Below are 25,378 nucleotides of genomic sequence, written 5' to 3' on the forward strand. Positions count from 1 at the left end.
TTTTTTTATTTCACAGGGCTGACTCTTATTATTTTTCCTGTCCAACCTGCAATCTGCTTATTCAAAAAAGCAGATTAGATATTAAGACTGCCATGTTCTTCTTTGTAGGGCTCTGTTTTGAAAAGTCTTTTTCTGATTGTGTCATTTATTTCTAAAGTAGAGATTCCCTTTCTAATCTAATTCCTTCTCTCTTCTGTTTCAGTGACTGTTGTCACGCTGTCCCGAGTTTATGAGAGCTTGATAGGATCTGTGGTGATATACGTTGTGCCTGCTGATTCCCAGCTTTTTCCACAAGAGGTCACTGTTTACATTGGGAAACACAGGGCTGCCTTTCTGCGCTCACCTGTGACTAGATCTCATACTGTGGCGGAGGTACTTCAGGACATTGACGACTACGTGGAAGATATCCTGCAAACAATGTCCTTCACTGATGACATGGTGGTTGCAGCATTGTCTAGTCGCTTTCCTTCAGGAACTTTTGGCACTGACACCTTCACAGACAGCATGACAGCTTTTAAATCTAGTCTTGGTAAGAATTTTCCCTTTTGTATTGTTTGGTGCTCTGCTTCTCTTCCTATTTCTCCTGAAGTTATGTACTGTCATTGGAAGGTAGTTTTATTGTTTGCAACCATGCTCTAGTATCTTGCCTGAGAACGTAATCAGTATATTGGGCATAGACACAATGAGAGCAATTTTAAAGACTTGTGAGATGAACTAACTGTGGAATTCAATGCTGAATATAAATCCTGCCCAATATTACTCTTATTTGATATTTTATAATGTGGTGTTGCACCTAATCCTGTTAGCTTATAAATTGGTAAGTCGGGTTAAAACTCCCCCAATATCTTAACAAGGACTTTGACTGGGATGTATCACAGCTGAATCCAATCTGCCCTTGCTTGACATTCACATACACAGGCAAACTGGGTACAGAGCAGGAGCCCAAGCTGATATCCCTCTCTTTGTGCTCGGGAAGCAGAAAGCAATTGTAGCCTTTCTCCTGAACCAACCAAGAATAAAACTGCATATGTGCCACCCTCACTTAAGATCCCACAGATGTAACCACATGCATACTGGAACTATGCACAATTTCCCTTGGATCCTCCCCTCTAATCTCTCAACAAATGCTCATAGCTGATGGAGTGATCATTCAGATATCTTACAGCTTAAATATTTTAATATTTATTTCAAAACTTGGTGTAGAGGAGCATTCTGCAATTTGCAACATTGCTGCATGTATGTTAATCTTGGCTCTGAGAATTGCCCTGCCCTCATCTGTTAAATAATTGCAATGTTCATCATATTAAATAATAAACAGACCAGGTTTATCAATTAATGCATAAAGCAGAACTAAATACCCTCAATACCACAATCAGTGTTTGTTTTAATGATGCACATTAGTTTCCGTTTTGATGAACTGTACTCTTTTCAATCTCCATGTAGGATATGAAATCACTTTCAGTTTGTTGAATCCTGATCCCAAATCCCACAACACTTGTTGGGACATTGAACAAGCAGTGAATAATTATGTGCAACCCTTCCTGGACAAGATGTCAGTATTCGCTAACTTTTCTGTTGACTCTCAGGTAAGGTTGAGTTGAAAAGATTGTTTCTTAAACTGAAAGAACTGGGCAGAAGAAAGAACTTTCACCAGGACACCATCAAGTGTAAAATAATTAGAGAAGGAAAACAAAATAAATAACAGGAAAGAGAATTTTACACAGTGCCTCTCATAAGATCAGAACACCCTAAAGCTCACTTGTAGTGAAAGGTTGCAGCCAATTTGCACACAACACATTGCCACAAGTAGTATTGACGCAGGTGACTAGATTATCTGTTTGATGTGTTGGTTGAGGGATTCCTGTTGGCCAGGATACCAAGGAAACTAGCCTGTTATGTGAAGTAATGCTGTGGAACCTGTTACATCCACCTGGGCAGAACCTCAACTAGCATCCCATCCTGAAGACTTTAGACCACAGAAAGTCCAGCACTTACTTAGGACTGATCTGCTGACAGGACAACACTCCTTAAGTATCATCCATCCAATAATGTTGCTTTCTGTCAGTTCAGCAATCCTTCTATACTGACTCTTCTATAGTGCAGTGCTCCCTAAATATTTATGTTGGACAGTTGACCTCAACCAAATATTGCAGACTGGCATATTCCAAGGTTCAGGGGTATGTGCTGGGGGACACAGGAAAGCTTGGGGCAGCTGCCAAAGTAGAGTAGAGAAAGTTTTTCATCTAAGTTCTTTCTGCCAAAATACAACAAGGGTCCACGCAGTTATCAGATCCTCTCTTTGTCTCAATGTATAAAAACAGAGTCCTGCATGAGTAGGAAATGCCTTTGGTTTTTTAACTCCAGGAACTTCAAATTCCAGTGTTTTTGTTGTTTATATGCAAAGACTGTACAGAACTACTTTAGGTACAATGGAACTGACTCAGCATGTTCCTGCCCCACTGAACTCATTTCTACCTACCTTGACACTGTCCTATCCCCCCTTGTCCAGGAGCTCCCCACATATGTTCGAGACACCACCCACGCCCTCCACTTCCTCCAAGGCTACGTTTCCCCAGCCCCCAACGCCTCATCTTCACCATGGATATCCAGTCCCACTACACCTCCATCCGCCATGACCAGGGCCTCCAAGCCCTCCATTTCTTCCTCTCCCAACATTCCCAACAGTACCCTTCCACTGACACACTCATTCCTTTGGCCGAACTGGTCCTCACCCTTAACAATTTCTCCTTTGAATCCTCCCACTTCCTCCAGTCCAAAGGGGTAGCCATGGGCACCCGCATGGGCCCCAGCTATGCCTGTCTCTTTTTTGGCTATATAGAACAGTCCATCTTCCATAATTACACGGGTACCACTCCCCACCTCTTCCTCCACTACATTGATGACTGCATTGGCGCCACCTCGTGCTCCCGCGAGGAGGTTGAGCAATTTATCAACTTCACCAATACATTCCACCCTGACCTTAAATTTACCTGGACCATCTCTGACACCTCCCTCCCCTTCCTGAACCTCTCCATCTCCACTAATGACGACCGACTTGACACCGACATTTTTTACAAACCCACCGACTCCCACAGCAACCTGGATTACACCTCTTCCCACCCTACCTCCCATATTCCCAATTCCTCCGCCTCCGCTGTATCTGCTCCCAGGAGGACCAGTTCCACCACAGAACACACCACATGGCCTCCTTCTTTAGAGACCGCAATTTCCCTTCCCACGTGGTTAAAGATGCCCTCCAATGCATCTCGTCCACATTCCCCACCTCCGCCCTCAGACCCCACCCCTCCAACTGTAACAAGGACAGAACCCCCCCTGGTGCTCACCTTTCATCCTACCAACCTTCGCATAAACCAAATCATCCGCTGACATTTCCGCCACCTCCAAACGAACCCCACCACCAGGGATATATTTCCCTCCCCACACCTTTCCGCCTTCTGCAAAGACCGTTCCCTTCATGACTATCTGGTCAGGTCCACGCTCCCCTACAACCCACCCTCCCGTCCTGGCACCTTCCCCTGCCACCGCAGGAATTGCAAAACCTGTGCCCACACCTCCTCCCTCACCTCTATCCAAGGCCCCAAAGGAGCCTTCCACATCCATCAAAGTTTTACCTGCACATCCACCAATATCATTTATTGTATCCATTGCTCTTAATGCGGTCTCGTCTACATTGGGGAGACTGGACGTCTCCTAGCAAAGCGCTTTATGGAACATCTCTGGGACACCCGCAACAATCAAACAATCCGCCCCGTGGCCCAACATTTCAACTCCCCCTCCCACTCCCACTCAGCTGAGGACATGGAGGTCCTGGGCCTCCTCCACGGCCGCTCCCTCACCACCCGACGCCTGGAGGAAGAACGCCTCAACTTCCGCCTTGGAACACTTCAAGCCCAGGGCATCAATGTGGACTTCACCAGTTTCCTCATTTTCCCTTCCCCCACCTCATCCCAGCTCCAAACTTCCAGCTGAGCACTGTCCCCATGACTTACCTGCCTATCTTTCTTTCCACCTATCCACTCCACCCTCCTATCACCTTCATCCCCTCTCCCACTCACCTATTGTACTCTATGCTACTTTCTCCTCACCCTCACCCTCACCCTCCTCTCATTTATCTTTCCACCCTTCAGGCAGTCTGCCTGTATTCCTGATGAAGGGCTTTTGCCCGAAACGTCAATTTTACTGCTCCTCGGATGCTGCCTGAACTGCTGTGTTTTTCCAGCGCCACTCTAATCAAGAACTACTTTAGTACCTGTGTTGTACATAAAGACAATTTTTTATGAATAAAGTATCTTTTTGCAATTTTTTTCAGACAGTAGCATTTCGTCAGACTGATTCTCTAACAGAATTATGCTCTCTCAGTGCCAATCCTCTGACGTCATGGTGCTCTGGATGTAGGTTTGCTTGCTGAGCTGGAAGGTTCATTTTCAGACGTTTTGTCACCATACTAGGTAACATCTTCCGTGGGCCTCCGGAGAAGCACTGTTGATGATTCCTGCTTTCTATTTATATATTTGGGATTATTTGGTGATGTCATTTCCTATGGTGATGTCATTTTCTGTTCTTTTTCTCAGGGGGTGAGAATTCGGGTCCAAGTCAATGTGTTTGTTGATAGAGTCCAACGAGAATTCTGTTAACAAACACAGCTACTTGGACCCGATTTCCCAACCCCTGAGAAAAAGAACAGGAAATTACATCACTATAGGAAATGGCATCACCACAAGAAATTCATCACCAACTCAAACACACCCAAATATATAAATAGAAAGCAGGAATCATCAGCAGTGCTTCGTCCAGAGGCCCACTGAAGATGTTACCTAATATGGTGACGAAATGTCTGAAAATGAACTTTCCAGCTCAATAAGCAAACCTACATTCAGAATCTTAACTTGAGCTACAAATCTTCTCAAAACTTGCTATCATGGTGCTCTTTCATTATTGACTGTCCAAGTGGGCTCCACTACCTCGGCACACTCTCTCTACTAGTTCAGTACTTGCTTAGTATTTCCCTCAGTGCAGTGCTGTCTCAGTACTGACCCTCTGAAAGTATGGTACTCCCTGAGTACTGATACTATGACAGTGCAGTGCTCCGTAAGCTCTGACCCTCCAACTGTGCAGTGCTCCCTCAGTACTGACACTAACAGCATGGCGCTCCCTTAGTAGTGTCCCTCTGATAGCATGGTACTCCCTCAGTACTGACCCTCTGACTGTTGCAGTCTGTCAACACTGACCTTCTGACAGTGCGATGCTTACTCAGCACTACACTGGAAGTGTCAGTCTACATTATTTAACTCTCTCAGCAACTTGCTATCTATCCAAAATCTGTCTGACTCAGCCTTGAAGCTATTTGATGTTCCAGCCACCACTGCCCTCTTGGCAAGAAATCTCCAAAGAGTAATGACCTTCTGTGAGAAAATATAGCTCTTCATTTGCATCTTAGTTTTCAGACTGTGTTTCCTGTTTCTAGATTCCTCCATGAGGGGAAATGTCCTCCCAGTATCCATCCTGTTAACCTCCTTCACCATGTTATACATTTCATTATCTAAGGTCATCTCTCATTTTTCTAAACCCCAATTTCTACACGCCCATCCTGGTCAACCTTTACTTCTGAGCCAACACTTTCATTCTGGAAGTCAACACTGTGAACCTTTTCCTGAATAGTTTCCAATTCAAGAATATTCTTCCTTAAATAGACAGCCTAAATCCGTGTGTAGTAGCTCAGATGTAGTCTCACCAGGGCCCTTTGCAGTTGTAGTGAGACTTCCTCCTTTAATACTCTATACTCTAATTCCCTTGCAATAAAGGTGATGGTCTATTTTCCTTTTTCATTAGTTGATGCATTAGGTAGAAGTGCTTAGTGAAACCTGTTGGTAATGGCCTCTATCATTTAAGGTAGGAAAATCGTTTCATAAATAGGATTTGAACCTGGAAAAAGATCACTGAAGTTGTCCACGTGGCAATTATATCTTTAAGCATTGCCACAGTGAAATTTAGAGTGTTTGGCTGAGTGCATTTTGGACGATTAGCAGCACAGTTAAAATATTGTTACTGATTCTCTGTTATCCCAACCTCTGCCTGAGCTGAGACTCATGACTTTTTTTTTATAGATTTTTTATTAGAAATTTAACATTTGAACAAGTTTACAAAAATAAACAAAACTCTCAAGTACAAACATTAATATACAATTAAATCAAATATACAATAGCCAAAATTTAACAACAGAAAAAATACCGAAAAAGAAAAAAAACAAAACTCAACTATCTAATAATCTAACCTACAACTAACCAGAGTGTACATTTAAGTCTCTTACATGCTCGGAATGTATTAACGCCAAATGTAATAAAACCCGTATTTGTGCGGGATTCCTCTCCCAAGGGACCCCGGACCAGCCAGGTTCGCAATCCTAATTAAATAAAAGCCCTTGTTAGGATAGCCAAAATATCTGTATTTATGTAATTCAAGAAGGGCTGTCATATTTTATAAAATAATTCGGTCTTTCGGTGCCCCATATTTGTAAGGAAGTCAAGGGGAATACATTCCATAATTAATCTGTGCCAATTTGAAAGTCCGGGGGGCCCTCAGCCACCCAGTTCACCAAAATATTTTTCCTTGCACAGAAAGAGAGAATAGAAAATAGTCTCTTCCCATGCATATCCAGGGAGGGTAAGTTCGAAAAGCCCAAAAGGAGAGATACAGGGTCCACTTTAATTTCCGTTCCTAAAATTTCTGTCAGGGTACTTGCTACTTTAGTCCAATATCTACGGATCTTATGACAGGTCCATAGACAATGTTCAAGAGTACCCACCTCTATTTTACATTTAGGACACATTGGAGATGCTCCTGCCTTAAATTTTGCTAATCAAACCGGTGCTATATGGGCCCTATGAAGTATCTTCAGCTGGATAGCCTGGGTTCTGTTACAGATAGTAATTTTTCTAGCGTTTTCCCAAATATCATTCCATGTTTCTACAGAGATTTCTAGTCCCAAATCCTGATCTCATGTTTTAAGCAGATTATCCATATCGGTGCATAGGGGGATGTTTTATGTGGGCGGCATGGTAGCACAGTGGTTAGCACTGTTGCCTCACAGCGCCAGAGACCCGGGTTCAATTCCCGCCTCAGGCGACTGACTGTGTGGAGTTTGCACATTCTCCCTGTGTCTGCGTGGGTTTCCTCCGGGTGCTCCGGTTTCCTCCCACAGTCCAAAAAATGTGCAGGTTAGGGTGAATTGGCCATGCTAAATTGCCCGTAGTGTTAGGTGAAGGGGTAAATGTAGAGGAATGGGTCTGGGTGGGTTACGCTTCGGCAGGTCGGTGTGGACTTGTTGGGCCGAAGAGCCTGTTTCCACACTGTAAGTAATCTAATCTAATCTAATCTAATCTCCCGATACTTCTTCATGTAGTAAATGAAGATAGTACTGACGGAAGATACCCCCACTGGTCGTAGGACTCTACATTCTCTATCTGATTTATAAAGACTATCTATTAACGTAGTCTTCTTCTGTATATAGTCTCGAATTTGGAAATATCGAAAGAGGTCTCCATTAGGTAATTCGAATTTCTGACACAGCTGTTCAAAAGACATCAGGACCCCATCCTTAAATAGGTCCCCTAGACATGAGATACCCCTGGATCTCCAGAGTTTAAAAGTGGCATCTGTAAACCCCGGTTGGAATCCCCAAGCTCCCACTATCGGTGCATAGGGGGATGTTTTATGTGAGTTGCCCTCATTTTGCTGCATTATATTCCAAGCCCTAATTGTGTTTAGTATTATAGGGTTTTTACAGTGATCTGTAATGATTTTCCTCTTGTCTGAAAATAAAAGGTTAATAAGTGGGTATTTTACTTGAGAGGCCTCGATGTCCAGCCAGATTGATTGTGGATCAGACAAGACCCAATCAGCTATGTAACTTAATAGGGAACTTAACTGATATTTCCTAAAATCTGGGAAATCCAATCCTCCCCTTGCCCATGGAAGCTGTAGCTTCTTCAGTTTAATGAGGGGCCGTCTATGATTCCAGATAAAGGAACCCAGCCAGCCATATAATTTACGTAGAGCCATCCTCGGCACCATCACCGGAAGAATTCTCGTAGGATATAGGAGATGGGGCAGGACATTCATTTTAATTAGTGCTATTCTACCCAGCCAGGAAATTGGAAGGTCTCCCCATCGCTGGAGGTCCTGCCTGATCCTTTCCAGTAAATGCACAAAATTAGCCTTATACAACTGACCAAATATTGGGGTAATAAAAATACCTAAATATAAGAAGCCCTCCAGGGACCAACGAAAGGGAAAAAGGGATCCGTCCACTAAGTGGGGTATCATAGCAAGGCCACCCATTGGTATAGCCTCTGATTTTGAAAAATTAATTTTATAGCCTGAGAATGTACTAAATGTATTAATAACTTGGATTAAGCAAGGTACGGACATCAGAGGATTACTAAGGAATAGAAGAACATCATCTGCATAAAGGGTAGTTTTATGTTTACCTGTACCAATCCTCGGGGCCATTATATTAAGATCAGCTCGTATGGCTTCTGCTAGTGGTTCAGTTATTAGCGTAAATAACAATGGTGAGAGAGGACATCCCTGACGGCAGCCCCTATCCACACTGAAGCTATCCGAACATAATCCATTGGGAACCACAACTGCTTTGGGATCACTATACAATGTTGTGACCCATTTGGTAAACACCTTTCCAACGCCAAACCTTTCCAATGTGTAAAACAAATATGACCATTCAACCCTATCAAATGCCTTTTCCGCATCTAATGAAACTACTACTCCTGGAATCTTTCCCTGATGGCAGGCTTGAATCATATTCAAAACTCTTCTAATATTATTGGATGATCTCTGGCCCTTAATAAACCCCGTCTGATCCTCCTTTATAATATGTGGCAGCACCCTTTCTAGTCTCAGTGCTAACATTTTAGAAAGGATTTTAAAATCTACATTTAGCAAGGATATTGGTCTGTATGACGTACAATCTTCTGGATCCTTTCCTTTTTTAAGGATAAGAGAGATATTTGCCTCTTTCAGCGAAGGCGGGAGACAGCCCTGACTATATGCATAGTTATACATATCCATAAGTGGACCAGCCAATATTTCTGTAAATTCTTTATAGAATTCAGCTTGAAAACTATCTGGGCCCGGTGCCTTACCGCTCTGAAGTTGCTTAATTGCATCAAGTATTTCTTGGACTGTTAGAGGAGCATTTAGGACCGATACCTGTTCTGGAGTTAGGCCTGGAAAGGTCAAATTTTAAAAAAATGACTGCATCCTCCTCGTCCTGTCTTCACAATCCTGTGATTTATATAACTCAGAAAAAAATTCTCTAAAGATTGTATTAATCTTTTTATGATCATGGGTCAGAATACCCGTACTTTCCTTGATAGACGTAATAGTTTGAAGGGCCTTTTTTCTCTTTGCAAGAAATGCTAAGTATCTACCCGGTTTGTCGTCATTAGCATATAACCTTTGTTTTACAAATAGTATTTCCCTCTTAGCCGTTTGGGTAAGAGTAGTGTTTAGAGCTGTCCTAAGGGCCGTAATCCTTTGCAATTTGATTATAGAAGGTCTGTCAGTGTATGCTGTTTCAGCTGCTTTTAAGCGAGCTTCAAGCAGACACTGTTGTTCTCCCTTCAATTTTTTCTGGGTCGCTGAGTAGGAGATGATCAAACCTCGCGTGTAAGCTTTGATGGTCTCCCACATCATTGATGGGTTGCTAGCTGTACCTGAATTAATTTCTAAAAAAGTTTTAAATTCTTGAGAAAAGTACTTTACAAATTTACTATCTTTCATTAGGAAGGGGTCCATACGCCAATGCCGAGGGGATGTCCCATTGTTCCTCGCCTTAGTTTCCATGTATACAGCAGCGTGGTCGGAGATTGCTATACTACCTATTTTACAGGATGATATGGAATTTTAAAAAATCGAGGGAGCAAAAAACATATCAATTCTGGTATGACATTTATGTGGATTGGAGTAGAAAGAAAAGTCTCTGCCCTGTGGATGAAGACATCTCCATACATCTACTAATCCTAATTCTTTGTTCAGATCCACTAATTGTCTAGATCTGGGAGATACTCCTGCAGTACTCTTGGGAATCCTATCTATTTCCGGATCCATAATATAATTAAAGTCTCCCCCTATAATTGTATGACGGGCACCAAAAGCCATTAATTATGAAAAGGCTTCCGTTATAAATTTAAAGGGGTGTGCCGGGGGGCAGTACAAATTTAAAATCCCATATTCCTCTCCATTTATAAGGGCTTTAATCAGAATATATCGCCCAGATTAATCTTTTATCTGATTTAGGATTTTGAAAGGGGAATTCTTCCGAACGAGAAAAACAACTCCCTGCTTTTTGAGCTAAAAGAAGAAAAAAAAGGCCTGATCAAATCCACCCTGTCGTAATTTCAGGTGCTTTTTATCTAATAGATGTGTCTCCTGTAGGAGAGCTATATCAACTCTTTCTTTCTTAAGATTTGATAATATTTTCTTCCTTTTGACTGGCGAATTACTCCCCTTGACATTCCAGGTGCACCACTTATCAACCATAATCATCCAGGCCAATACGAGACCCCTCGGGAGGGGAAACCCTATCCAGAACATCCCGAGCATAGAACATATAAAATTTACAAAAATAAAGGCTCTCTAATACACTCACAACAGTGTAATAAAAAAACTAATTCTAAATAATAAAAAAAAGTGTTTAAATGGAGATACTCTCCCTTGTTCCCAGGGGGTGTCACTTCCTTTCCAAAGGTCCATCTTATCCTCTCCCAACTAATGCCCCACCCTTAACCCAGGCGCTCCTCAACAAAATGAGGAGAATTCGAATATAATACAAAGCTAAAGTTAAGAGTGAGCACCCTACCCCCACCCACCCCAACACCTGGATATATTTGGTAATGTTAATACCATATATAAACATATATAACTATAAAATTACAACCTCAATAAATAATAATTAAATATAATAATACAAAATAGCAAGGGAAAAAAACAACCCCGCTCCTAAAGACAGAAATAAAAGGAAACAGCCCCAAGGGGGGGGAGAAAATCAAATACCTCTCCTCACCCCCCATGATAATATTAAACAGTAAGGTAAGAAAAAAAGAAGAAAAAAAAGGGGGGATATAAATCGAAGTAGGGGGAAAGGCAAACCAACATCATTATCTCTTACAATTTATCTAAGAGAGTCCAAGAATTCCTTAGCCTTTTCTGGCGATCCGAAGTTATACACGGATCCTTCATGGTTAAAGCGTAGCGTCGCTGGGTAGCCTAAGGAGTACTGAATATTTAAGTCCCTTAAACGCTTCTTCGCCTCATCGAATGCCTTCCTCTTTCGGACCAGAGCTGGGGAAAAGTCCTGGAATAACATTATCTTGGATCCTTTATAGATCATGGCTTGGGGGTCTTTTCCAAGATTTCTGGAGGCTTCTAGGAGTATCTGCCTCTCCCTATAGCTCGGCAGCCGGAACAGGACCAGACGTGGATGCTGGTTCGAGCCGGGCCCGCGTATTGCGACCCGGTAGGCCCATTCTACCCTTACCTGGCCTGATCCATCTTCTAGATTTAAAAACTGTGGCAGCCACTGTTGGAGAAATACTGTAAGCTGGCCTTCCTCTTCCCATTCGGGAAGGCCCAGCAAATGAATATTTTTTTGATGACCTTGATTATCGAGGTCGTCAGTGTAATTCTCTAAGGTCCGGACTAGCTGTTCGAGAGTCCGGACCCGAACTACGGCCAATTGCGCTGTAGTTTCAGAGGTCACGGCCTTTAGCTCCACCCCTCCAACTCGGCGCTCGATTTCCTTAATATCTCGGTCGTGCTTTTGCAGCGCGGCCAAGAGTGAGTCCCATCGACCTCGGGATTCCTCGATGAAAGCGTCGATCTTCGAATCCAATTTGGAAATCATTTCCACGAGGCTTGCAACCGTAGGTAAGTCCCCCGGGGCGGCTGTGGACGCCTCTGCTGCAGCTGGAGAGGATGGGGGAGGGGTCCCTGCTTGCTGAGAGCTGTGGGCTCTCTTCCCTTTAGTCATTTTTACTAAGGATTAAATTATTTAACTTTAATACTAAGCAACTAATTAAATTAAACAACAGTTTTAAATTTTAAACAACAGTGTGGTGGGGGTGGGTGACCCACTTTGTCCAAGTCTTGGGAAGAGCACTATAGACTCAGACTTGCTGGGTCGCCGCCATCTTGAATCCCCGAGACTGATGACTAACCCCAGCTCTCTCTTTACAGATACTGTATTATGCAGTTCTTGGTGTAACACCACGCTACAATAAGACCTCATCAAGCTTTACTTTGAATGAGGAAAGCTTGCCCCATGTGATCAATCCGGTCGAAGCCAAACTGGGTAAGAATCTCCATCTATTATAGCGATGATTCTACAGTCTCATCTCATTATGAGACGGTGAACCAGTCTCATCTCATTATGTCAATCTGGAACATGCTGTGTAATAGGTTCATGATATAGAAGCACAATTAGGCTCTTTGGCCCATTGAAAATGCTCCATCATTTGATCATGGATGATATGCTCCACACCCCCATTTTCCTGCCTTCTCCCCATAACCTTGCAACCCCATTACCTCGCAACCCCATTACCTCTAACTCCTCAAATTTACTCACTGATAGGACAGTGGAAGCTGATTTGATGGTAATTTTGAAAAGGGAATTGAATTAGTATTTGAAAAATAACATTTTTCTGGACTTTGATGAAAGAACTGAGAAAATTAGATGAAGCATTTAACACCTTCAAAGATCTGGTATAGGTACAGTGGGCCAAATGGCCTCTGGTTCTGTGACTTACCTGCTGTCACCATGCAGCACTGGTTGTTGCGGTTCCAGGTTTCGAGTATTTACACTTCTCGCTGTGTTTATTTCTGTATTGGCTGAAAGTCAATGTATAACCCAAAATTGCAGTATATTGTATGTCAATTCCATCTGAGATGTGGTTTTACCAAACCAGTTATCAATCCCTGTAGAGTGAGTGATTGATGCTTATTCCCAAAGTGAATGTCTTTATTTTTATTGGTTAGCCACCAGATGGAGAAACTTGCCATGAAAATACTTGGCTGCTGTGTCTCTTGACTGTCACAAGGCTCCTGTAGACCTGTGTGTATGGCATTACTGTCACACTGAATCTGGAAACTGCCCTCTGTCTGCCTGGAAGCTGTTGTATCTGTGTATCAGAGTCATAGCTAAAATGCAAATTGGGATACCGAGCAGTAACTTGCAGAGGTTTACTGTTTAGCATCACTGGTTGATTGTTTTGAATGGGAAGAATTTTCATCATCTGAATCAGAATCATTTGGTGTTGTCACTGCTGTGGCTGTTGCTGTGGAGGAGTTGCAACAGCAACAGCTGGACATTCAGTGGTTGCTTAGAAAACTGGAATTCTTAATTTCTTGATGTGCACAACCTGAAGTTTCTAATATCATGTTGGTCAAGGATTTGGGTGCTGAGTCTTTTGTACATGTCATTTGCCAGTGACTCCTAGATTGGTTTTGGCACCTTCCTCATTTACCTTCCCTATCCAATTGTACTTGGTTCTGAGGCTGAGTCATGCTGTTGTGGGGAGGCAATGAGCAGAGGGCCGTGTGCTGCAGGGGGCTTGCTCTCTATGAAAATGATTATAATTTAGGATGCAGCTCAGTTATTGTGTGGCTTACATAGAAATGGGAAAGAGAGATAACTAGGGAAAACACTTCAAGGTTGCTTACATAACAGAAGTATTGCTGGAATACAGCCTTGGTTTGTGGCTGAGTTAACAAAGTATGTGGATTAGTAAAGAAACACATTTAGTGTAATTGAATTCAGTGGGGACATAGAGCCTGCATGGAATAAATGAGTTCACATCTCTTGTGTAAACTCTTTTTGCTGCCTGGATACATGTCAAACATTTTATTTTAAGCAACTGCTTTTTTTTAAAAAGAGAAGAAACTCTTTGAGCAATAAGTACCATGTGCAGTAATTCCAGCCCACTTTGGATGTGTTCACTGTGTGTCTTGCCCCAGTGGCTAGGCTGGGCACAGCAGACCTGCTTCTCCTCAGTAGAAGGCTGTTCAGTCTCTCTAATGTGTTCTGGTATTCAGAGAGATCATGTCTGGTATTTAACCTAGCTCCATTTACCCTCCTTGACTTTGTTTTCTTTTATACCTTTGTCTATTAAAAATCACAACAAAGAAAAGTACATCCAGAGTATGGAAAACAAATTCTCGAGTGCTGCCAAAAATCTTGGTCCACAAATTACTGTCTCCAAAACAGTGCTTATGTTTCAGCCAGCACCAGACACCCTCTGTACAGTGTTAGACATACAGGTTTTTAAACAGACAACTATCCCCCGGTTGACTTAGATCAAGACTTTCAGAAACTTGGAAGAGTTTTATTGTAAATCTACAATTTAACACAAACACCTTCCTTCTCGATCTGTTCCCTCTCCAGAAGTCAATTCCCCACTGCACCAGAGCCTAATTTTATTTGTAAACCCTCCACAGATCACCCAATTAAATAACTGCATGATTAAACGGATTTTAAAATATTTTCTAATGAACTTGTTATTACATTGGAGGAAGTGGGCCTTGGGCCCTGGCTGATGGTCCAGAGGCAGGGACACTGCCACTGCATCACAATAGCACAGTTGATTAGTCCAGTATTTGGTGAGGCATTGGGCAAATCAAATCAGAGGCTTTTCATTTCAATCTCCAGGCTCTGCTTGTTAGGACTTTGCGGAGACTATAGTCTTGAGAAGGAGGAATTAGGCAAAGCTGCTGCTTCTGATCACTGTCCTGTGCATTCCTGCTGGAAAATGCGTTTCAGTGAATATTTGAAAGGGGAGGTAATGGCCTAGTAGTATTACCACTGGACTATGAATCCAGGAACTCAGCTAATGGTTTGGTGATCCAGTTTCAAATCCTGCCACAATGGATGGTGAAATTTGCATCCAATAAAGAATCTGAACTTAAGGATCTAATGATGACCATGAAGCCATTGTTGATTGTTGGAAGTACCGAACTGAATTCACTAATCTCCTTTAGGGAATGAAATCTGTCATCCTTACCTGGTCTGGCCTACGTCTGTCTCCAGACCCACAGCAACTTTGAGTCATAACTGCCCTCTAGGCAGTTATGGCTGGGAAATAAATGCTTGCCTAGCCAGACGTACCTGCATCCCATGAGTGAATTTAAAAAATGCTTCATATTGATGTCTTGCATTACTCATTATGCAGACAGGCACAGTTTCAAGTTGGACAGTCAAGCCAATGAACAAGGAAGGTATGTGACATCCATTAAAGTAAAAGCAAAATGTTGCTGACAATCTGAAATAAAAACAGTGCAGGAAATTTTCAATATGTCTTGCATAGTCTATGGGGAGAGAAACAAAATTCATGTTTCAAGTTTCATATGACTTTTCTGTACTGCAGCACTTTCTTTGGACTCTGAACATGTATTCTGTTTCTCTCCCCTCAGATGCTACCAGACCTTATGATTTTTGTTCACCCAGCTCTTTGTTTTATACCTTAAAGTTAAATTCAGTCTCAGGGTAAAACCTGGTGACACAGCTGTGATGGGAGGAATGTCCTAGTACTCAAGCCCCACAATTCTGTCTCATCATTAGAGTAAATGTTTTGGTTCAATCTCCAAAACTGCCAATGTTTTTTTTTGTACTGTTATCCAGAATAACAGACTTTCACCAGATCCCAATTTCTTTTAACTCATGCCCCATCTCTGTGCCAATGTATCCACCAACATTTGCCAGCTTTGACCTTGTCGGCCCTAGATCTACAGAAGAACCTCGTGGGTTAAGTTGGTGCTGCATCCACCTCCAGTTAAGCTTGTTCAACAATTACTATCTGATTATTGCTGGTGGCTTTGTGAATATTAATCCTCTGCCAGACGTAAACTCATGAATAAGTTGATTGGAGTTGGGACTGAATGAGTCGTGTGTAAACCACTATCTTTGGAATCTCGAGACTATGTTATGCAATGTTGCAAAAATAAACTGACCTCTCGAGTTTTCATCCAAGCCAGAATGTGTTTTTGTTTTAAGAAAGAGAGAATTTGTAGTTTTATGGATATAATTTTTATAATTTCAGAGTCTCAGCATGTTACATAGTGATGTGTAGTCAATGATGCACTTTCAGGCGTCGTCATTGTTGGCAATGCAGGGAAACGTTTAATTCCTGAAGCCGGGCTTCAGTGTTTATATAAATACAGAGGTCAAAGCTGCTAAGTGCATGATACAGTGCCACCAGTGTGACATCTGTTGAATCTTGGATTGGAGTTGGGGTACTAATAGGACATGAGATCCTAGACTACAGGCAGGTGGAGAATGATTCACTCTGGACTGAATTCTCTCAAAGTAGGTAGTGTAGAGGTAGCTTTATCAAGTATCTAATCCCATGCAGTACCTGTCCTGGGAGTGTTTGATAGAGACAATAGGATGGAACTTTAATCCGTATCTTTAAGAAACGCAAAAGAACTGTGAATGCTATAAATCAGAAACAAAAACAGAAATTGCTGGAAAAACTGAGCATTGTCCAGCAGTATCTGTTGAGAGAAATCAGTTAATGTTCGGGTCCGGTAATCCTCCTTCAGAACTGGGTGAAGAAATTTCTCCATCTTCAGTTCTAAATGGTTTACATTGTAACCTTGGACTGTGGCCCCTGGTTCTGGAATCCCCCATCATTGGAACTCTCTTCATACATCAGTCTCGCTATCCCAGGAATCAGTCTGGTAAACTTTCACTGTACTCCCTCAAAAGCAAGAATGTCCTTCCTCAGATAATGACACCAAAGCTGCATGGAGTATACCAGGTGTGGTTTCACTAAGGCCCTGTATAATTGCAGCAAGACATCCCTGCCCTGTACTCGAATCATCCTTCTATGAAGATCAGTGAACCATTTGCCTTCTTAACCAAATCTATGCTTACTTTCAGCAGCCGGTGTTTAAGAACACCCTGACCTCGTTGCAAATTTCCCTATCTTAATTTATAACCATTCAGATGATAATCTGCTCTCTTGTTTTTGCTGCCAAAGTAATAACCTTATTTATCCACAATATATTTCTCAGTTTGTCCAATTTACAATGAAGCATCTCTGCATCCTCCTCACGGTTCACCCTCCCACCCAGATTTGTGTCGTCTGCAAATTTGGTGATATTATTTAGCTTTATCATCTAAATTATAAATATTTATTGTGAATAGCTGTGGTCCTGTAATATTGATTGCCCTTGAAAAAGACCCATTTATTCCTATTTTCTGTTTCCTGTTTGCCAACCAGTTCACTGTCCATCTCAATACACTACCCTAATCCCACATGCTTTAAGTTTACACACTAATCTTTTGTATCAGGCTTTGTTGAAAGCCTTTCAACAGTCCAAATAAACCATACCCACCAGCTCCTCTTCATCAATTCTAAGAGTTAAATCCTCAAAGAATTTTAATAACTAGCCATTTGGATACAGAACTGGCTCAAAAGTAGAAGACAGAGGGTGGTGGTGGAGGGTTGTTTTTCAGACTGGAGGCCTGTGACCAGTGGAGTGCACAAGGATTGGTGCTGGGTCCTCTACTTTTTGACATTTACATAAATGATTTGGATGCGAGCATAAGAGGTACAGTTAGTAAGTTTGCAGATGACACCAAGATTGGAGGTGTAGTGGACAGTGAAGTGGGTTACCTCAGATTACAACAGGATCTGGACCAGATGGGCCAATGGGCTGAGATGTGGCAGATGTAGTTTAATTCAGATAAATGCGAGGTGATGCATTTTGGGGAGGCAAATTTTAGTAGGACTTACACACTTAATGGTAAGGTCCTGGGGAGTGTTGCTGAACAAAGAGACCTTGGAGTGCAGGTTCATAGCTCCTTGAAAGTGGAGTCACAGGTAGACAGGATAGTGAAGGCAGCGTTTGGTATGCTTTCCTTTATTGGTCAGAGTATTGAGTACAGGAGTTGGGAGGTCATGTTGCGGTTGTACAGGACATTGGTTAGGCCACTGTTGGAATATTGCGTGCAGTTCTGGTCTCCTTACTATTGGAAAGATGTTGTGAAACTTGAAAGAGTTCAGAAAAGATTTACAAGGATGTTGCCAGGGTTGGAAAATTTGAGCTATAGGGAGAGGCTTAACAGGCTGGGGCTGTTTTCCCTGGAACGTCAGAGGCTGAGGGGCGACCTTATTGAGGTTTACAAAATTATGAGGGGCATGGATAGGGTAAATAGGCAAAGTCTTTTCCCTGGGGTCGGGGAGTCCAGAACTGGAGTGGCATATGTTTTGGGTGAGAGGGGAAAGATATAAAAGAGACCTAAGGGGCAGCTGTTTCACACAGAGGGAAATGTGTATGTGTATGGAATGAGCTGCCAGAGGAAGTGGTGGAGGCTGGTACAATTGCAACATTTAAGAGGCATTTGGATGGGTATATGAATAGGAAGGGTTTGCAGGGATATGGGCAGGGTGCTGGCAGGTGGGACTAGATTGGGTTGGGATATCTGGTCGGCATGGCTGGACAGCTCTATGACTCTAATAGATTTGTCAACCATGACTTCCTTTGTGTAAATCTATACTGACTGATCCTGCCACTGTTTTCCAACTGCTCAGTTATTAAATCTTTTATAATGGACTCTATCATTTTTCTCATCACTAATGACAGGATGGCTGGTTTTCTCCCTGTCAGCCGCCTTAAACAGAGGGGCTACCTTAGCTACCCTCCAATCTGTAGGAGTTGTTCCAGACTCTCTAGAATCTTGGAAGATGACCCCTAATGCATTCACCATTTCTATGGCACTTTCTTTTTCAGTACTTTGGATGTAGAAGAAGTTTGGAGAAAGCTAAAGGCTGTCTTTTCAAATATTTATCCCTAAGTCAACATAATATTTTCTTTAAAATACAGGAGATCTGGTAATTTTGTTCATTTGTGTTTTGGGATCTTCATATTCACTGGTTGCTGCATGTCCTACATTGCAACAGTAACTAAAATTACAATGTAGCTAATTGACTGTGAAGCACTTTAAGATATTCTACCTTTCATGATCTCAACATACGAGTTCTGTCTTTTTCTCTGTCATGCCTTCTCTTTTCTCTTTTTTCCTTTTCTCCCTTCTTCCTTCCCTTAGATCCTTCCTCTGAAATTCTTCCCTTCTGACTGAGGAAAATGAATAGACATCAGTTTTCTCTCTCAGAAAGAGGTGCATGTAACCAAATCCTCCAGATTCCTAAAAGTGTGCATTGAATATTAAAATGTAATCGTTTTGAAGGGAAGAAAATTACAATATATTAACATAAGAGGATTTTGGCTAGGATGTACACTGTACATGGAGGGAAGGCTGGAGTCAGTGTTGAGGACAGGAAGGCTACCAAACCCACCTGAAATTCAACTTATTTTTTTTTGTTCCTAGGGTCCAACGTTGCTTCAAGCTACCCTGTTTTAAATTTTCTTCTTTATGTTCCTGAATATTCACATTCTCCACTGTATATCCGTGACAGCGATGGATCTCCCGTTGAATCAAACACTTTTCACAGCTCCCGCTGGGGAGGAATCATGGTAATGACAGAATACCCTTGAAAGAAAAATATTCTTGTGTTTATCAAGCTGTATTCCAACCAGTGTTTGACAAACAAACATCCTGAAGTGTGCTAATTGTCCTATGTAGCATAATGCAGCACACATTGTGCATGCAAGTTCCTACCAAGTGGTAAGGAGAGGAGTAAACTGTTTCTTTTGTAATGGTTATCTTAGGGAGAAATATTGGGTAGGACACCAGAAAAACTGTCATGGATCTTTGACTGTTTCGGAGATTAAGTGAATGTTAAACAGGTCTGAGTCAAGTGTCACATTGGATTAATGGTATTGCTGACTGTACCTCACATACTCTGTGCTAGGTTGGGTATCACTCTAGATTATAAATTTACATCCTGTTTTTAAATTAGGTTAGTAGTTTTGGTTACTTAGTTCTTGCCAATCATCGCTAGACCCATCATTAATCAGAGCTGAAGCTTAGTGGGATGGAGAACTGCAAAATGTATGAAAAGACAACAGAAAATGCTAAAATTAAATGGGAATGTCAAAGATTATGTAAAATAGTTTAGTCAATTTGGAAAGAAAATTCCTTTCCGATTTGTGTCAGGATGTTGCCATGATGAAGTGCAAACCCATCTGCTTTCTGTACCCAGGGATATTGGTTGCAGCCAGATAATTATCTAATTTCTGTTTGAACTATTGCTATGAATCCAGATTCAGCGGTCACCTTGGCCTCTATAGGAGGAAAAAACCTTAAGACCTAATGTAGTGTATCCAAACGCAGTTTAAAACCTCTCATGGCCCCTAACCTCTCACGCTGAAAATGTCTACCTCCACAAATGCATTTAGTGCATCAAATTAAGTCACCCCGAAGTTTATTTCTCTAAGCTCTTGGAAGCTAAAGATCAGTTTAGAAAATATTTAAAACTAGTCTACTAATGCCAATACCAGCCTTTTAATCTTTACCTTTTTTTGCATGCAGTGAGTGCAGTGCTGTCTTTTTAGAGTCTTGAGTTTTTCTTTGCCTGTATAGAATGTCCATCTGCTCAGTAGTTGTCACCGACCCATATAATTAGCCCTAAATGGAAAACCTATCAACAGACAGTGTCTGGGCAAAATTGCCCTGAGCGAACACGTGCACACATAGAGACACACACACAGACGCACACACCTGATAAATCCAGCAATCCTCCCCCACTGTTTGAACAAGGCAACATTGTTTGGGCAACTCACAATGGGACATCAGAAAATAGGGTGTAGGCCATTCATCCCCTCGAGTCTGTGCCATCACTCAATGAGATCGTTGCTGACCCATGCCAATAATGAGTTTCAGCAATTTGTTTTAAAGCTGCAATGTCACCTTCCAAATGTTCTCGCTGAGAATTGTGTTGGGGGAGTGGGGGAAGCTTCATAGATATTAGTTGGTCTACAGTCCAAGCTGTTCTTCCAACAAGTCTTAATGTCAACAGATTATTTGACCTTGAAGTTCATCACATTCAAGCCCAAATTCTGTTCTCTTCTGTCCTGTTCACAGTGATGCACTTGCCAGATGGCATCATTAAGTCTTTAGCAGAAATCATGGCTGATACCCACTTGCCTCTAGCCTGGAACCACAGTAACCAGTTTTGACTGGCCCACCACTTCATTGTAGTTGAGGATGGAATTGTCTTTTTTGCTAACTGGCCCATTTGTGAACTTCTGCCAGTACTTTCAGAGAAATTACCTTGTGATCTTTTGCTTTACGTAATACTAATATGTGAGTAGGCCATTCAGCTTGTTGATCTTGTTCCACCATTCAATTAGATGATGTTTGATCGTCATCTTTTATGCCAATTTCCCATACTATCTCCATGCCATTGATGTTCTTCGTCTTTATAAATCTAGTGACTTCTATTTAGAAAATGCTTCGTGATTTTACTTCCACAGTACTCTGCGTAGAGAATTCCAAAGATTGACCATCCTATAAGTGAGGACATTCCTCCTCATCTTAATCAAAAATGGCCAACCCCTTATTTTGAGTTTTTGTCCCCGGTTATGGACTCATCAGCCAGCAACAACATTCTATTGATATCTACTTTGTCATGCCCTGGTAAAACTTTGTAACTTTCAAAGTGATCTCTCTTATTCTTCAAATCTCTACAAAATAAGATTTAGCTTTTTCAGTCTGTCTTCCTAAGTCAATGCCAGAGATTAATTTGGTGACTTCTGATGCACTCCCTGTAGAGAAAGTATATCTTTCCTTAGTTCAGGAGACCAAAATTGAGTACTGCTGGTGAGATCTCAGCAAGACATCTTCACTTGTGTATGTAAATCCACATATGTTGAACATGTCGTTTACCTTCCTAATTGGTTGTTGTGCTGCATGTTGGCTTTCACTGACTACGAATAAGGACACCCAATCCAGGATTCTCTGAAGCATTCTTGCATAATAATTTACATTTTCACCTCATTTTGTGTCATCAAGTTTGGGAATATTATATTTAGCTCCTAAGTTATTATCCTTTGTGTAGGTTGTGAACAACACTGATCTTTGCAGTAGACAAAAAGTGTGACACTGGAAAACCACAGCTGGTCAGGCGGCATCAGAAGAGCAGGAGAGTCGATATTGCGAGCATAGGCTCTTCATTAGGGATGTGATCTTTGCTGTACCCCTTTAGTAATAGTTTATTCCTAGTTTATTTTGTCCATTAATCAATTCTCAAACTGTACTAGTATATTACTCATATAATACCAAGCCCATGCTCTATTTGCTAACAACCTCTGTTACTTCTCAATAGCCTTCTGAAAATCAAACTACACCAGATCTATTGGTTCTTCTTTATCTGTGCTGAAATAATATCCGCAAAAACCTGTCAACGTGATTTCCTTTTCATAAATCCATGTTGACTTTGCTCGATCACATCAATATTATTCTATTTCTTAATCTCCTTTTTTTATTCATTTATGGGATGTGGATGCCGCTGGCATTTATTGCCCTTGCCTAATTAAATGTTAATCACATTGTTGTGGGTCTGGAGTTAAATGTAGGCCAGACCAATTAAGGAAGGCAGATTCCTGCCCTAAAGGACATTACTGAACCTGATGGGTTTTTTTTTGACAATTAATAATGGTTTCGTGGTTATCATTAGACTATAAATTCCAGATGCTTATTGAATTCAAGTTCCATTCTCTGCCATAGCAGGATTTGAACTCAGGTACCCAGAACATTACCAAGATATCTAGATTAGAACATTACAGCACAGTGCAAGCCCTTCGGCCCTCGATACTGCGCTGATCTGTGAAACCAATCTGAAGTCCATCTAACCTGTACTATTCCATTATGTTTATCCAATGAAGATTAATAATCTAGTGATCATACCACTAGGCCGTCACTTCCCCTGAAACCAATATGTGTGCGCTTCTCAATTCCATTCCCATTATCTCCCTTCTTAAATAGTGGGTTACTTATTCCAGTCTGCAGGAGCCTTTTTAACGTTGAATGAGTTAGCTGTTGACACAGCTTTCCTTACAACCACCATCCTTTATTGAGTTGCTATCTTTCCGAGCTACCTCTTTTCTGAAACATTCTTAGCATTGGTCCCTATGGCATCAACCTGAAGATTTGGCAATGCGTAATATGCATGCCTGCACCTCCAAAGGAATGTATTAGTCTCAAGGAGTTCACTGCAATCCTAATTTTATAGATAGCAACCTCAAAGCAGCATCTATAGCGACATCTGTTGCCCGTCGTTCTAGCAACAGTATCCATAGCAACATAGCTTCTCAACCACTTCTTAGTGCTTGTCTTTGCACATCACTGCTGAAAATAGCATAATGTTTAATTTCCTGTTTTTCTAAAGAGGATTTCCATGTAGGCAGATTTCATAAGTCTGTGGTGATTTACTGTATCTAGTATTTGACCCACTCTAACAAACTGAATTTATAACAGTAGTTTTATAGATTTCATACTGTTATCATGAATGACACCAAAATAAATAACAAAAAGAACAATTTATTTGCAAATAAATAGTGAGAAATCAATTTACTGTTAACTCTTTCTGCTCGAGTATTCTCCTCTTGTGTTTTGAGTGTGTGCGTCTTATTCTTTCTCTGGCTGTTTGTCTTTCAGTGACCCTTGTTTTTCATCAGCAATAAGTACGCTATCCAATTTTAATTTCATCACAGTGAAAAGAAACCTCATTTTGCTGAAAACAACACTCATTGCATTATTGTAGCACACAACCTGTTGGGGCATCAAAACTATAGGATCCCTTTGTGTTAACACAGGACTTTTTTTTTCTTTAGTTGATTATTATCTTGGAATACTCTTGTTCCATGCAAGTTAGTACGAGCCTTTACTGACCGCGATAATCATGAAAAGCCTAGGGGATCAAACAGAAGACTATCGTTGTTATATACCAGCTTGAGCTTTTCTGAGTTTCTTGACTTTGGAAGTTGGAAGGATAACTACAGACTATTGTGGCTAAGCATACAAACCAGGCCTAGTACTACAAAGCAAGAGGAACCAGTAATTGCATATTGAGCTACACAGCCCCACTGATATACAAAAATTATAAAATCACTCCTGCACTTGAAATTAGGTCTGAAATAAGCTTTTTGGTTAATCTTATGTGGTGGCTAGCTGTTAATCTACCATGTAGCCCCTGAACCACCACATCACTGTTACCATAACATCAAAACATTGTACAGGACTTCCAAAAACCTTTTGAAGATAAACTGAAGCTGAGGAAATTAAACATGTATCTTTCTAACTTGACAGTTTGACATTCCATAATGTTACAAAATTTGAGGTTTCCTGTTTGTGCTGAACCTGCTTCCTATGTTGTTGCAACATTGTTGCCATCATTGCTTGATTGCCAGTTTTATCTTGTGTTTCATGCTGTAGAAACATTTAAAAATGACAGGCAGGGAAAGATGCACTGCTGCATCAAGCTTGTCCCCCATTCCTGATGGTCAGAGCACTGTAGACACTTTCAAACACCCCAACCACTTGCGTCATGTGATCAGCTGGGAGACACAAGAAAAGGTGATAAGATCAACCTAAGCTCAAGGAAATGATGTGTTTTGGGAAGTTCCTCTCTAACCCCCTCAACTGATTGAAATCAGTCCGAGAGATCAGACGGACCAAGTGTCCGTCCTCTGGAAGTTGGTGTTCCAAAGATGCACTTGCCTCCACCACTGAATGGGCAATGTGTGTTTCAAAGATTCATGATTCTGAGAGAAAATAAAATGGGAGACTCCTTAGTATCACATCATGTCCCCTAGTTCCATTAATCTTTGATTAATGCTTCTCAGTTGCTGGAGTTGAACCAAGAATTGATGCAGGCCATTGCATGGAATCTACATTTCTACTTGCAGACAGGATGAAGCAGTTGAAGCTCAACCCAGGAATAAATTGGTTGCTGAGGTTTTGCTTCACATGATTCAGCCTGATCAAGTGGCTGGTTTAAGGCAAAGCTTTTGTTTGTACAGTGCCTTTTATAATCTCAGACCATTCCAAAGTACTTCACAGCCGGCTAAGAGTGTTATTCAAAAAGTATAGTCAATGTGGTCACAGACATGGTGGCTATTTTGTGTGAAGTAAATTCCCATAAGTCGTGGTATGAAAATGGCCAGATAATTTATTGCAGAGTTGCTATTTGAGGGTTAATGTTGGCCAGAATAGGACCATGAAGTTAGTGATAATCAAATGAAAGAGTAACACTATCAAAAAGATGGCCTTGATGTCTCTAGTGTTCAGTGAAAGAGGTTTAGATTGATTCATCCCTTATATTGTACAGCAAGGTGATGTGATCTCAGGAAAATATGACAAATATGCTTGCAGCCTGGCATA

At 41.5% G+C, this 25,378-nt stretch overlaps 1 protein-coding gene across 1 annotated transcript in view; it reads left to right on the top strand.

The window, feature by feature from the left end:
* The window catches only part of pigs (phosphatidylinositol glycan anchor biosynthesis, class S), a 54,885-nt gene that overhangs the window by 22,889 nt on the left and 6,618 nt on the right, over positions 1-25,378 (top strand). Inside the window, exons 5-8 of the mRNA XM_072590104.1 lie at positions 203-529; positions 1,444-1,586; positions 12,274-12,388; positions 19,424-19,569. Coding sequence (XP_072446205.1) covers positions 203-529; positions 1,444-1,586; positions 12,274-12,388; positions 19,424-19,569 — 731 coding nt within the window. The remainder of the gene's footprint in view (positions 1-202; positions 530-1,443; positions 1,587-12,273; positions 12,389-19,423; positions 19,570-25,378) is intronic.

Source organism: Chiloscyllium punctatum, chromosome 19 (assembly GCF_047496795.1).
Source record: "Chiloscyllium punctatum isolate Juve2018m chromosome 19, sChiPun1.3, whole genome shotgun sequence".
In the NCBI taxonomy this organism is placed as follows: Eukaryota; Metazoa; Chordata; class Chondrichthyes; order Orectolobiformes; family Hemiscylliidae; genus Chiloscyllium; species Chiloscyllium punctatum.